Below are 15326 nucleotides of genomic sequence, written 5' to 3'. Positions count from 1 at the left end.
GGGAGCATTCCAACACAAGGTGGGTTTTCTATCTGACTCACCCCCCATTAGGCTTACTGCTCAGTGCTTACATCATGCCTCTTACTCTTTGTCCAAAACACACTAGAATATTTCTTGTTTCTTGACTGCACATTATATTGTGTAGGAGACCTAAGTTTTTAGCTCTTCTTCTGATGTTTGAAGAGCACTAAAAGCATATCATATAATATTAATGTCAAAATGGGACTTGAGGATCATTTTTGAAAAGGTTAATGTGTGAAACAAGAGAAGTGAAGATGAATAAAGGAAAATGGTAAAAGATGACATGAAACTAGTATCGGCTGTTTCAGTTTATGGTTAAAACATGCTATTTTCACGATTCATGGAAAGAAGATGTGGCAATATGCAGTCATTTCCCAAGCTTGCCGTTGTTTTTGTGTGTTTGTATGGATATCGTTTGCGCATGCAATGCTAGGTACAGCCTCAGAACTGATAGGTGACTTCCTGTATACATTGAGTCATTTCCTGCCAACAGACTGCTTCAATTTGTAAGCTTCCTCGAGCTATTTAGTGTCTCCTTTGACAATGTTCTCTTGAGTCTACAAGAGAACACAATGATGTCATTCTCACATAGTATCGTCTGTAAGGAAAGCCAGATGTTATATTGGGAGCTGACGGTGGTAGAAGGGCCTGTCTATCACTCAACTTTTTAGTTTTTTAATTAATAGCCCTCTCACCATATTTTAATGTGAAGCATATTTTCTTATGTGCAGTCAGTGTTGACTCTGACTCCTAACTTTCAGTGAGCATTGAAATACCTGTGTTATATGAAAGATGACCTGGAATGGGTTTATCTGAGATCATGTTCAGAGGGATTTTACTACACAACCTCAAGCGTTAGGCTTTCTGCTCTATATACATCACACACCCATTATAGCCTATATAACATTATGGCAGGTTCACACATTATAGCCTGTACAGTGGCTTGCGAAAGTATTCACACCCCTTGGCATTTTTCCTATTTTGTTGCCTTACAACCTGGAATTAAAATCGATTTTTTGGGGGGGGGGGGGATTTAATCATTTGATTTACACAACGTGCCTACCACTTTGAAGATGCAAAATAATTTTGGGGTGAAACAAACAAGAAATAAGACAAAAAACTAAAAACTTGAGCGTGCATAACTATTCACCCCCCCACCCCCCCTCAAAGTCAATACTTTGTAGCGCCACCTTTTGCAGCAATTACATCTGCAAGTCTCTTGGGGTATGTCTCTATAAGCTTGGCACATCTAGCCACTGGGATGTTTGCCCATTCTTCAAGGCAATTGAGGTCTGGGCTTTGACTAGGCCATTTAAATGTTTCCCCTTAAACCACCCGAGTGTTGCTTTAGCAGTATGCTTAGGGTCCTTGTCCTGCTGGAAGGTGAACCTCCGTCCCAGTCTCAAATCTCTGGAAGACTGAAACAGGTTTCCCTCAAAAATTTCCCTGTATTTAGCGCCATCCATCATTCCTTCAATTCTGACCAGTTTCCCAGTCCCTGCCGATAAAAAAACATCCCGACAGCATGATGCTGCCACCACCATGCTTCACTGTGGGGATGGTGTTCTCTGGGTGATGAGAGGTGTTGGGTTTGCGCCAGACATCGGGTTTTTCTTGATGGCCAAAGCTCAATTTTAGTCTCATCTGACCAGTGTACCTTCTTCCATATGTTTGGGGAGTCTCCCACATGCCTTTTGGCGAACACCAAACGTGTTTGCTTATTTTTTTCTTTAAGCAATGGCTTTTTTTCTGGCCACTCTTCTGTAAAGCCCAGCTCTGTGGAGTGTACAGCTTAAAGTGGTCCTATGGGGACAGATACTCCATTCTCCGCTGTAGAGCTTTGCAGCTCCTTCAGGGTTATCTTTGATTAATGCCCTCCTTGCCTGGTCTGTGAGTTTTGGTAGGTGTGCCTCTCTTGGCAGGTTTGTTGTGTTGCCATATTCTTTCCATTTTAATAATGTATTTAATGGTGCTGCGTGGGATGTTCAAAGTTTGGGATTTTTTTTATAACCCTGATCTGTACTTCTCCACAACTTTGTCCCTGACCTGTTTGGTGAGCTCCTTGGTCTTCATGGTGCCGCTTGCTTGGTGGTGCCCCTTGCTTAGTGGTGTTGCAGACTCTGGGGCTGTCATGATCTCATACTGAGATTATATTGCACACAGGTGGACTTTATTTGGTGTTCTCGGTATCAGTATCTCTACTTGCACATTCATCTTCTGCACATCTATCACTCCAGTGTTTAATTGCTAAATTGTAATTACTTCGCCACTACGGCCTATTTATTGCCTTACCTCCCTAATCTTACCTCATTTGCACACACTGTATATATACTTTTCTATTGTGTTATTGACTGTATGTTTGTTTATTCCATGTGTAACTCTGTGTTGTTTGTGTCACACTGCTTTGCTTTATCTTGGCCAGGTCGCAGTTGGAAATGAGAACTTGTTCTCAACTGGCCTACCTGGTTTTACTAATTTTACTAATTATGTGACTTCTGAAGGTAATTGGTTGCAACAGATCTTATTTAGGGACTTCATAGCAAAAGGGGTGAATACAGATGCACGCACCACTTTTCCGTTTTTATTTTGTATAATTATTTGAAACAAGTTATTTTTCTTCATTTCACTTTCCCAATTTGGAATATTTTGTGTATGTCCATTACATAAAATCCAAATAAAAATCTATTTAAATTACAGGTTGTAATGCAACAAAATAGGAAAAACGCCAAGGGGATGAATACTTTCGCAAGGCACTGTATCATGTTATGGCAGGTTCACACATTATAGCCTATATAACGTTGTTATGGCAGGTTCACACATTATAGCATATAGAGTGCCTTCAAAGTATTCACACCCCTTGACTTTTTCTACATTTTGTTGTTTTACAAAGGTGGGATTAAAATGGATTTAATTGAATTTTTTTGTCAATGATTTACACTAAATACTCTACAAATTGGAAGAAAAATTCTAACATTTGTTAAAAATATATGACAAATTAAACACTAATATATCTTGATTAGATAAGTATTCAACCCCCTGAGTCAATATATGTTAGACTCACCTTTGGCACTGATTACAGCTGTGAGTCTTTCTGGATAAGTCTCTAAGAGCTTTGCACACCTGCATTGTACAATATTTGCACATTATTATTCAAAAAATTCTTCAAGCTCTGTCAAGTTGGCTTTTTTCAAGTCTTGCCATCGATTTTCAATTTGATTTAAGCCAAAACTGTAACTCAGCCACTCAGGACCATTCAATGTCGTTTTGGTAAGCCACTCCAGTGTATATTTGGCCTTGTGTTTTAGGTTATTGTTCTGCTCAAAGGTTAATTTGTCTCCCAGTGTCTGTTGGAAAGCAGACTGAACCAGGTTTTCCTATAGGATTTTGCATGTGCTTAGCTCTATTCCATTTATTTTAATCCTAAAAAGCTCCCTAATCCTTGCCGATGACAAGCATACTCATAACATGATACTTGAAAATATGAAGTGGTAGGGTAGTTAGTGATGTGTTGGGTTGGATTTGCCCAAAACGTAACGCTTTGTATTCAGGACATAAAGTACATTTGCCAATTTTTTTGCAGTTTTACTTTAGTGCCTTATTGGAAACAGGATGCATGTTTTGGAATATTTTTTTATTCTGTACAGGCTTCCTTTTCAAATAAAATAAAATAAAATGGTATTTGTCACATGCGCTGAAAACAACAGGTGTAAACTTTACAGTGAAATGCTTACTTACAAGCCCTTAATAACAAACAATGCAGTTTTAAGAAAATCACTAAAAAAGTAAGAGATAAGAATAACAAATGATTAAAGAGCAGCAGTAAATATCAATAGCAGGACTATATACAGGGGGTACCGGTACAGAGTCATGCCTGGCCGTGCAGTCATGGGTGAACAGGGAGTACAGGAGGGTACTGAGGACACTCCCCCGAGGGGCCCCTGTGTTGAGGATTAGCATGGCGGATGTGTTGTTACCTACCCTTACCACCTGGGGGCAGGAAGTCCAGGGCCCAGTTGCAGAGGGAGGTGTTTAGTCCCAGGGTCTTTAGCTTATTGATGAGCTTTGAGGGCACTATGGTGTTGAACGCTGAGCTGTAGTCAAAGAATAGTATTCTCACATACTGTAGGTGTTCCTTTTGTCCAGGTGGGAAAGGGCAGTGTGGAGTGTAATCGAGATTGCATCATCTGTGGATCTGTTGGTGCGGTATGTAAATTGGAGTGTGTCTAGGGTTTCTGGAATAATGGTTTTGATGTGAGCCATGACCAGCCTTTCAAAGCATTTCATGGCTATAGACGTGAGTGCTACGGGTAGGTAGTCATTTAGGCAGGTTGCCTTGGTGTTCTTGGGCACAGGGACTATGGTGGTCTGCTTAAAACATGTTGGTATTATAGACTCAGACAGGTAGAGGTTGAAAATGTCAGTGAAGACACTTGCCAGTTGGTCAGCGCATGCTCGGAGTACACAACCAGGTAATCCGTTTGGCCCCGTGGCCTTGTGATTGTTGACCTGTTTAAAGGTCTTACTCTCATCGGCTGCGGAGAGCGTGATCACACAGTCGCCCGAACAGCTGATGCTCTCATGCATGTTTCAGTGTTACTTGCCTCGAAGCGAGCATAGAAGTTATTTAGCTCATCTGGTAGGCTCGTGTCACTGGGCAGCTCTCGGCTATGCTTCCCTTTTGTAGTCTGAAATAGTTTGCAAGCCCTGCCACATCTGAGTGTCGGAGCCAGTGTAGTATGATTCGATCGTACTACATTCGTCAGCTCTACCCTTTAGCTCAATGCGAATGTTGCCTGTAATCCATGGCTTCCTGTTGGGGTATGTACGTGTACAGTCACTGTAGGGACGACGTCCTCGATGCACTTATTGATAATGCCAGTGACTGATGTGGTGTACTCCTCAATGCCATCGGAAGAATCCTGGAACATATTCCAGTCTATGCTAGCAAAGCAGTCCTGTAGTTTAGCATCTGCTTCATCTGACCACTTTTTTATAGACTGAGTCACTGGTGCTTCCTGCTTTAATTTTAGCTTGTAAGCAGGAATCAGGAGGATAGAGTTATGGTCAGATTTGCCAAATGGAGGGTGAGGGAGAGCTTTGTACGCGTCTCTGTGTGTTGAGTAAAGGTGGTCTAGAATTTGTTTCCCTCTGGTTGCACATTTTTAACATGCTGATAGAAATGAGGTAAAACTGATTTAAGTTTCCCTGCATTAAAGTTCCCGGCCACTAGGAGCGCCGCCTCTGGATGAGCGTTTTCCTGTTTGCTTATGACGGAATGCAGCTCATTGAGTGCGGTTTTGGTTACAGCGTTGGTCTGTGGTGGTATGTAGACGGCTACAAAAAATATAGATAAACTCTCTAGGTAGATAGTGTGGTCCACAGTTTATCATGAGATACTCTACCTCAGGCGAGCAAAACCCTGAGACTTCCTTAGATATCGTGCACCAGCTATTGTTTACAAAAATGCATAGGCTCCCGCCCCGTTTCTTATCAGAGGCTGCTGTTCTGTCCTGCCGATAGTGTATAACCCGCCAGCTGTATGTTCTTATTGTCGTCGTTCAGCCATGACTCGGTAGTGATGTACATGCTTTCAGTTCGTCCCATTTACAGTGCTTTGCAAAAGTTTTCATCCCCCTTGCCGTTTTTCCTATTTTGTTGCATTACAACCTGTAAAGCCCGTACATAAGATCTGGTGCAATCAATTACCTTCAGAAGTCACATAATTAGTTTGATTGCACACAGGTGGACCTTATGTAAGTGTCACATGGTCTCAGTATATACAGTTGAAGTCGGAAGTTTACATACACTTAGGTTGGAGTCATTAAAACTCGTTTTTCAACCACTCCACAAATTTCTTGTTAACAAACTATAGTTTTGGCATGGCGGTTAGGACATCTACTTTGAGCACGACACAAGACATTTTTCCAACAATTGTTTACAGATTATTTCACTTATAATTCACTGTATCACAATTCCAGTGGGTCAGAAGTTTACATACACTAAGTTGACTGTGCCTTTAAACAGCTTGGAAAATTTCAGAAAATTATGTCATGGCTTTAGAAGCTTCTGATGGCCTAATTGACATCATTTGAGTCAATTGGAGGTGTACCTGTGGATGTATTTCAAGGCCTACCTTCAAACTCAGTGCTTCTTTGCTTGACATCATGGGAAAATCAAAAGAAATCAGCCAAGACCTCAGAAATAAATTGTAGACCTCCACAAGTCTGGTTCATCCTTGGGAGCAAATTCCAAATGCCTGAATGTACCACGTTCATCTGTACAAACAATAGTATGCAAGTAACAACACCACGGGACCACGCAGCCTTCAAACCGCTCAGGAAGGAGACGCGTTCTGACTCCTAGAGATTAACATACTTTGGTGTGAAAAGTGCAAATCAATCCCAGAACAGCAGCAAAGGACCTTGTGAAGATGCTGGAGGAAACAGGTACAAAAGTATCTATATCCACATTAAAACGAGTCCTATATCGACATAACCTGAAAGGGCGCTCAGCAAGGAAGAAGCCACTGCTCCAAAACCGCCATAAAAAAGCCAGACTACGGTTTGCAACTGCACATGGGGACAAAGATCATACTTTTAGGAGAAATGTCTGTTGGTCTGATGGAGAAAAGAAAATAGAACTGTTTGGCCATAATGACTATCATTATGTTTGGAGGAAAAGGGAGAAGCTTGCAAGCCGAAGAACACCATCCCAACCGTGAAGCATGGGGGTGGCAGCATCATGTTGTGGGGGTGCATGGCTGCAGGATGGACTGGTGCACTTCACAAAATAAATGTCATCACGAGAGAGGAAAATTGTGGGAATATTGAAGCAGCATCTCAAGACATCAGTCAGGAAGTTAAAGCTTTGTCGCAAATGGTTCTTCCAAATGGACAATAACTCCAAGCATACTTCCAAAGTTGTGGCAAAATGGCTTAAGGACAACAAAGTCAAGGTATTGGAGTGGCAAAGCCCTGACCTCAATCCTATAGAAAATGTGTGGGCAGAACTGAAAAAGCGTGTGCGAGCAAGGACGCCTACAAACCTGACTCAGTTACACCAGCTCTGTCAGGTTGAATGGGCCAAAATTCACCCAACTTATTGTGGGAAGCTTGTGGAAGGCTACCAGAAACGTTTGACCCAAGTTAAACAATGTAAAGGCAATGCTACCAAATACTAATTGAGTGTATGTAAACTTCTGACCCACTGGGAATGTGATAAAATAAATAAAAGCTGAAATAAATCATTCTCTCTACTATTATTCTGACATTTCACATTCTTAAAATTAAGTGGTGACCCTAACTGACCTAAGACAGGGAATTTTTACCTGGATTAAATGTCAGGAATTGTGAACGCTGAGTTTAAATGTATTTTCCTAAGGTGTATGTAAACTTCCGACTTCAACTGTATACACCTGTTCTGAAAGAGTCCCAGAGTCTGCAACACCACTAAGCAAGGGGCACCACCAAGCAAGCGGCACCATGAAGACCAAGGAGCTCTCCAAACAAGTCAGGTACAATGTTGTGAAGAAGTACAGATCAGGGTTGGGGTTTAAAAAATATCAGAAACTTTGAACATCCCACAGAGCACCATTAAATCCATTATAAAAAGAATATGGCAACACAACAAACCTGCCAAGAGAGGGCTGCCCACCAAAACTCACGGACCAGGAAAGGGCATTAATCTGAGAGGCAACAAAGAGACCAAAGATAACCCTGAAGGAGCTGCAAAGCTCTACAGCAGAGATTGGAGTATCTGTCCATAGGACCACTTTAAGCTGTACACACCATAGAGCTGAGCTTCACAGAAGAGTGGCCAGAAAAAAAGCCATTGCTTAAAGAAAAAAGTAAGCAAACACATTTTGTGTTCACCAAAAGGCTTGCGGGAGACTCCCCAAACATATGGAAGAAGGTACTCTGGTCAGATGAGACTAAAATGTAGCTTTTTGTCCAAGGAACATGCTATGTCTGGCACAAACCCAACACCTCTCATCACCCAGAGAATACCATCCCCACAGTGAAGCATGGTGGTGGCAGCATCATGCTGTGGGGATGTTTTTCATTGGCAGGGACTGGGAAACTGGTCAGAATTGAAGGAATGATGGATGGTGCTAAATACAGGGAGATTCTAGAGGGAAACCTGTTTGTCTTCCAGAGATTTGAGACTGGGATGGAGGTTCACCTTCCAGCAGGACAATGACCCTAAGCAAACTGCTAAAGCAACACGCGAGTGGTTTAAGGGGAAACATTTAAATGTCTTGGAATGGCCTAGTCAAAGCCCAGAAACTCAATCCAATTGAGGATCTGTGGTATGACTTAAAGATTGCTTTACACCAGCGGAACCCATCCAACTTGAAGGAGCTGAAGCAGTTTTGCCTTGAAGAATGGGCAAGAATCCCAGTGTCTAGATGTGCCAAGCTTATAGAGACATACCCCAAGAGACTTGGGGTGGGGGGGGGGGGTGAATAGTTATGCACGCTCAAGTTTTCTGTTTTTTTTGTCTTATTTCTTGTTTCACAATAAAAAAATATTTTGGATCTTCAAAGTGTTAGGCATGTTGTGTAAATCAAATGATACAAACCCCCCAAAAATCTATATTCATTCCAGGTTGTAAGGCAACAAAATAGGAAAAATGCCAGCGGGGGAATAGTTTCGCAAGCCACTGTATTTTCCAGCGATTGAAGCCAGCAGAACGGAAGGCAAGGGCAGATTAGCCACTCGTCGCCTGATCCTCACAAGGCATCCTGATCTCTCCGCGAAACCTAAGTTTCATTTTTCCAGCCATTCACGGGATCTGGACCTGTTCAGGTGTCCGTAGTATATTCCTTGCGTGCGACTCATTGAAGAAGAACTCCTCGTCCAATTTAGGTGCGTTATCCCAGTTCTGATGTCCAGAAGGTATTTTCGGTCATAAGTGACGGTAACAGCAACATTATGTACAAAACAAGTTTAAAAACAATGCGAAGAAACAAACAAAATAGCATGGTTGGTTAAGAGCCGATAAGACAGCAGCCCTACCCTCCGGCGCCATCTTTACTCAATTCACTCTGTCATTTAGGTTAGTATTGTGGAGTAACTACAATGTTAATGATCCATCCTATCACAGCCATTAAACTCTAACTGTTGGCCTCATGCCAAAATCCCTGGGCAGTTTCCTTTCTCTCCGGCAACTGAGTTAGGAAGGACACATGTAACTTTGTAGTGACTGGCTGTAATGCTACACCATCCAAAGACATTTTTTAATAACTTCACCATGCTCAAAGGATATTCAGTTTCTGCTTTTTTTATTTTAACCATCTACTAATAGGTGCCCTTCTTTTGTGAGGCATTGGAAAAACCTCCCTGGTCTTTGTGGTTGAATCTGTGTTTGAAATTCACTGCTCGACTGAGGGACCATACAGGTAATTGAACAGTATGTGTGGAGTACAAAGATGAGGTATTCAAAAACCCATGCAATTTATTATGCGACTTGTTTACTCCTGAACGTATTTAGGCTTGCCATAAATGGGTTGAATATTGACTCAAGACATTTCAGATTTTCATTTTTTATTTGTAAACATTTAAAATATATATATAACTCCACTTTGACATTATAGGTATTGTGTGTAGGCCAGTGACACATAATCTCAAATTAATCCATTTTACATTTCAAAATGTACAACAAAATGTGTAAAAAGTCAAAGGGTGTGAACTTTCTGAAGGCACTGTTATAACATTAATGCAGGTTCATACATTATAACCTATATAACATTGTTATTACAGCTTCACAGCTGTTGCAGGCGTGGGTTGGCCTTAGATTATTACGCTAAAAGGCATTACTGTTAACTTTATTCATGGATTGAAAGTGTGTTAAGGGTAGTAGAGAACCCCATCAGTCACTCTCACACAGCCCTCTTTTTTCAAAGGTCATGATTGATTCATGTCCTTATTATGCACTGTGCTATCATAAACATCCCACAGGTTTGACAGATAGCCAAGGTCCAGCAACCTACTTTAACGGCTCTCTGTCCAGTGCTTTTGAACACTGAATAACTGATATAACTGCATAATGTAGTAGACACACCCCTGTTAACATCTCTAGAAAATAAACAGCCTATAACAGTGCTTCCCAACCTTTTTCGGTTAATGTACTACCAAGTACATTTTGCTCTGCCCAGAGTTACCTTGCAGTACCCCGCTCATGCATTTGACCAGTAAGCCTATGGTCTCATGAGTCATCTCAAGTACCCCCTGTGGATAGGCCATGTACCCCCAGGGCTCCTAGTACCCCTTGTTGTTTAAACACTGGCCTATAAGACAGGCCGGCCTATACTGAGGATGCATCCCAAATGGCACCCTTTCCCTATTTAGTGCACTACTTAAATGGCACCCTTTCCCTATTTAGTGCACTACTTTTGACCAGTCAGTAAGCCAGTCAGTCTCCAGTCTCACCTCAGAGCTGCTGTCATATTGTGGTGGTGATAGTAGAAGTAACAGATCTGTAGTGACATTTTGTCATTGTGTGAAGTCAGTGGTGTCACTGTTAGTATCTGGTTTTGTACTGACTGGTTTTATTCCAGACCCTGTGTTCTGTGACCACATTGACTGTCATGTATACAGTACACATACACTATCATGTGTACAGAGAAGAGTGGTTTGTAATGTATACAGTGCTTGACTTGGACTGAAATAGGTGCTGGTATCATTTTGGGTGCCGTTACTGTTTAGGTGCAGGAACTCCACAATATTTTTAGCCAGTATTTTAGGAAGTGCAGGAACTCGAGCAGTAGAACATTTACGGTGCTGCTATTCAGTACCGCTAAGCTCCTGCCCAAGTCGAGCACTACTCGTACAGTATATCCATCTGAATGTGACAGAGAATTAGAGTGAATGCGTTAGCTAGTTGACTTGTTTTTTTCTCTCTTTGAGCTGTTTGGTCATGGCCCATGAGGGCAGGCTTCCTTCCCTGCCTGTGCGCGCACACGTGCTCTTCCTTCCTGGCAGTGCGGTCTAACCCCCATTGGGAGCCAGGGTAGGGAATCAACTCTGAGGAGAAGTAGACACACTGGGCTAGTGAGCCTTTGTTGAGATTTCAGTGAAGTGGAAAAATAGAAAGGCAACACAATAGAATGGAAACAACATAATAAACCTTTGGCCTTCCCTCTGTCCTAGCAGACTTTAAACCCCTCAGGAAGACACCCGTACCCCTGTAGCCCAATCTATAATTCATGCCCACTTATCAGGAACCTGCTGGCAGATTAAAGTTTAATGCAGTTTCCAGCCACCTGTTTGTTTCAGGTTAACTGGGCTCAGTACAGTCAGTGCAGTTGGCTTGTCAGTATTCTGACTGTTGCTTTCTCTGAGCACATATTGCTCCCCTGTGGGGAAAAGGGGGAATTGCAGTTTATTGGGCCAATGCTCTTCTAGCTCAGTCTGGAGAAGATGGATGTTTCAAGGTCCCCTTGGGATGCATCCTTCCTTCCTCACTTCCTTCAAGTTGTCACTTATTGGACTGACATGCTTTCATAGGTGAAAGCAATACGGTGGATCCCTTGCTGACCCAAGGGCAAGAGGAAGGAAGGATGCATTTCTAAAGTATTCAAGCAAGGGAAAAGTGTGGATAGATCCAGATGTTAGTAAATTATGTTTCCCCTGCCTCTGAGTTATTGAATAAACATAGCCACATCTTATCTACCACTTTAGTACCCTTTATCCTTACCATTAAATCTAAATTAACGTTCTGAGCGCTTCATACCATTCCATCCCTCGACCCCAGACAGTTATTCTCCAGGATACTTGAAACAAAACCTGACTAGAAGTAGCTCTACTAAATGACCAAAATGAAATGAAAATGTAACATAACCTTGTGTTTTTTTTCTCAGTTTATACCTGTACAAACGGGGCATTGCACCACAGATCCAGGACCTGCTGGGGAAAGTGGCCTTCACAGGTAAGAAAGACCAACCTACAGTTGCATTTTACCAGGCTCCAGTGGTATTTTACTGTAGCATTTTACCAGGCTACACTAGTGTTTTACAAAGCTACAGTAGCATTTAATCCACCAGCTCTTCTATTCCAGCATGATAATTAGAGATCTAGTAAGAGCCATAGCTTGAGTTCACCCTGTACTTTAAAATCAACACGTAGTGTTTTCCTCTGTCTGGCACCAGCCTGGTTTTGATTGAATGCTGGGTGCTTGAACCCGTAGGAACAGTTGCTGTAGGAACCTGCAAGTAAGCATTTCGTTGGACAGTGACTAGTAAAACTTGAAACTAGTGTAAAGAGGTACTACAGTATAATGAACTTGTTGCTACATAGTGTTGTAGTGAAGGAGGAACTGCTGTAGTAATTACTACCTCTCTTTGAAACTAAAGGAAAACATGACTCATTTAGTCTTGCTTGCGAAAGTGTGTGTTTGTGTGTGTAGGATTAGAGCCTAAAGGGGGGTGGTAATGACAGATAATTAGTGCTCTTGTTTGGTTTTGATTGAAACAGAACGTCATCACTCGCACCTAGCTGCATGTTCAATTCGATAAGCACTGTGGAGATCAGTATGATATACTGTGGTTGTTGTGAGTGAAGTGGGAAGGACCCACCACATGTCTTATCTGGATGAATAACTGCAACATAACACTTAATCATAAAAAAACACTAACCTTTATCGATTGCTATCAGTGACTGAAGTTATTCACTTGTACTCCAACGCCATAAAAAATAAAGTGCACATTTCACCTCCAAGAGGAGATATTCACTGAGTGTACAAAACATTAGGAACACCTTCCTAATCTTGAGTTGCACCCCATTTTGCCCTCAGAACAGTCTCAATTTGTCAGGGAATGGACTCTACAAGGTGTCGAATGCATTCGACAGGGATGCTGGCCAATGTTGACTCCAATGCTTCCCACAGTTGTCAAGTTGGCTGGTGGTGAAACATTCTTGATACACACGGGAAACTGTTGACCCAGAAGAGTTGCAGTTCTTAACACACTCAAACTGGTGCGCCTGGCACCTACATCCATACCTTGTTCAAAGGCACTTACATCTTTTGTCTTGCCCATTCACCCTCTGAATGGCACACATACACAATCCATGTCTCAAATGTCTTGAGACTTAAAAATCCTTCTTTACCGGTCTCCTCCCCTTCATCTACCCTGATAGAAGTGGATTTAACAGGTTACATCAATAAGGGATCATAGCTTTCACATGGTTAGTCTGTCAATGTTCCTAAGGTTTTGTATACTCCGTGTATGTTATATGAAAAGGTGGACAATATCAAAGTACTGTAGGCTAATATGACTGAAATAGATACAGTGCATTCGGGAAGTATTCAGACCCCTTGAATTTTTTTTTTTGTGACGTTACAGCCTTATGTGTATCCCGTCGTATGTACACTGTCCAAGAAAATGCTTACTTGCAGGTTCCTACAGCAACTGTTCATATGGGTTCAAGCACCCAGCATTCAATCAAAACCTGTCAGGTGCCAGACAGAGAAGAACACTACATGTGGATTTTTAAGTAATCAACAAGTGGTCACTCTGACTGAGCTCCAGAGTTCATCTGTGGAGATGGTAGAAACCTTCCAGAAGGACAACCATCTCTGCAACACTCCACCAATCAGGTGGAGTGGCCAGACGGAAGCCACTCCTCAGTAAAAGGCACATTACAGCCAGCTTGGAGTTTGCCAAAAAGCACCTAAAGGACTCTCACACCATGAGAAGCAAGATCCTCTGGTCTGATGAAACCAAGATTGAACTCTTTGGCCTGAATGCCAAATGTCACTTCTGTAGGAAACCTGGCACCATCCCTACACTGAAGCATGGTGGTGGCAGCATCATGCTGTGGGGATGTTTTTCAGCAGCAGGGACTGGGAGACGAGTCAATATCGAGGGAAAAATTAACAGAGCAAAGTACAGAGAGATCCTTGATGAAAACCTGCTCTAGAGTGCTCAGGATCTCAGACTGGGGCGACGGTTCACCTTCCAACAGGACAACGGCCTTAAGCACACAGCCAAGACAACGCAGGAGTGGCTTTGGGACATGTTTCTGAATGTCCTTGAGTGGCACATCCAGAGCCCGGACTTGAACCTGATCGAACATCTCTGGAGAGACCTGAAAATAGCTGTGCAGCGACTCTCCTCATCCAACCTGACAGAGCCTGAGAGGATTTGCAGAGAAGAATAGGAGAAACTCCCCAAATACAGGTCTGCCAAGCTTGTAGCGTCATACCCAATAAGGCTCAAGTCTATAATTGCCCCAAAGGTGCTTCAACAAAGTACTGAGTAAAGGGTCTGAATACTTATGTAAATGTGAGATTTCTGTTTATTTGTAATGTGCAAAAAGTTTTTGCTTTGTCATTATGGGGTATTGTGTGTAGATTGATGATGGAAAAAAACTATTTCATACATTTTTGAATAAGGCTGTAACGTAACAATGTGGAAAAAGTCAAGGGGTCTGAATACTTTCCGAATGCACTGTATGCCAGTCATGCAACGCAGAAGTCACGTGTTGATGACATTCCTTACTGTAAATACTAGCTTACTAAAACAGCTTAAGTTCACTGTATTGCTTTGTAATTTCTCCAAAGTGTCTTGATGTTCTATATTTTGCCAGTGAATTAGCAGACCCCTCTCCCAGGGGTGTCGAGGTTTCCTGCTGTATCAGTCTGGTTGTATTGCGTTCCTGTCTGTCCCACAGAGGAGGAGATCAGTAACATGCGGAGCGAGCTGGAGAAGTACGGCATTCAGATGCCAACCTTCAGTAAGATAGGAGGCATCCTGGCCAACGAGCTCTCGGTGGACGAGGCAACCTGTGAGTAGTACAGTACGCTGTTCCATCCACTGGAGACCACATGTCTTCTATCCTACTCCTGGAGAGACCCATAGGGTGTCCAGGGTTTGGTTCCAGCCCAGCACTAAAACGCCCAATTCAACTAATCCAGCCTTTGATGATTAGCAGATTAGTTGAATCAGGTGTGTTAGTGCTGGGCTATAACAAGTCTGACCTCTCATAGACAGACATACAGACATGTTTACTGCCGAGTGGTACTCATTCTTGCTGGTGACCCTCCCCAGTGCACGCTGCTGTGTTTGCCATCAACGAGGCGGTGGATAAGGGTGAGGCGGCTGTGACCATAGGGACATTGAAGAACCCCAACGCTATGCTGAGGAACACTGGGGAAGAGCTGGCCCAGGACTACCAGGACACTCTTAGCCGGGCCAAGGCCAGCAAGGAGCTCCAGGCCTCAGGCAGGGTGAGGAACTCCCAAACCCTCCCTGATGTTGCCCTTTCCACCCAAGAGGCATCCAGAAGAAGGCTGTCTTTTGACCA

The 15326-nt window shown here is 42.6% G+C and overlaps 1 protein-coding gene across 4 annotated transcripts in view; it reads left to right on the top strand.

Annotated features, from left to right (window-relative positions):
- Positions 1–15326, top strand: part of LOC139545239 (ras GTPase-activating-like protein IQGAP2) — a 101428-nt gene that overhangs the window by 41374 nt on the left and 44728 nt on the right. For all 4 annotated transcript variants that reach the window (XR_011669014.1, XM_071352794.1, XM_071352793.1 and 1 more), the window contains exons 6-8: positions 11882–11949; positions 14694–14807; positions 15071–15249. Coding sequence is in view for 3 of the 4 variants with exons in the window: in XM_071352794.1 (XP_071208895.1) it covers positions 11882–11949; positions 14694–14807; positions 15071–15249 (361 nt within the window). In the remaining variant the exon portion in view is untranslated. The remainder of the gene's footprint in view (positions 1–11881; positions 11950–14693; positions 14808–15070; positions 15250–15326) is intronic.

Source organism: Salvelinus alpinus, chromosome 19, assembly GCF_045679555.1.
Source record: "Salvelinus alpinus chromosome 19, SLU_Salpinus.1, whole genome shotgun sequence".
Lineage (NCBI taxonomy): Eukaryota > Metazoa > Chordata > Actinopteri > Salmoniformes > Salmonidae > Salvelinus > Salvelinus alpinus.
This window is presented reverse-complemented; position numbering and strand designations above follow the sequence as displayed.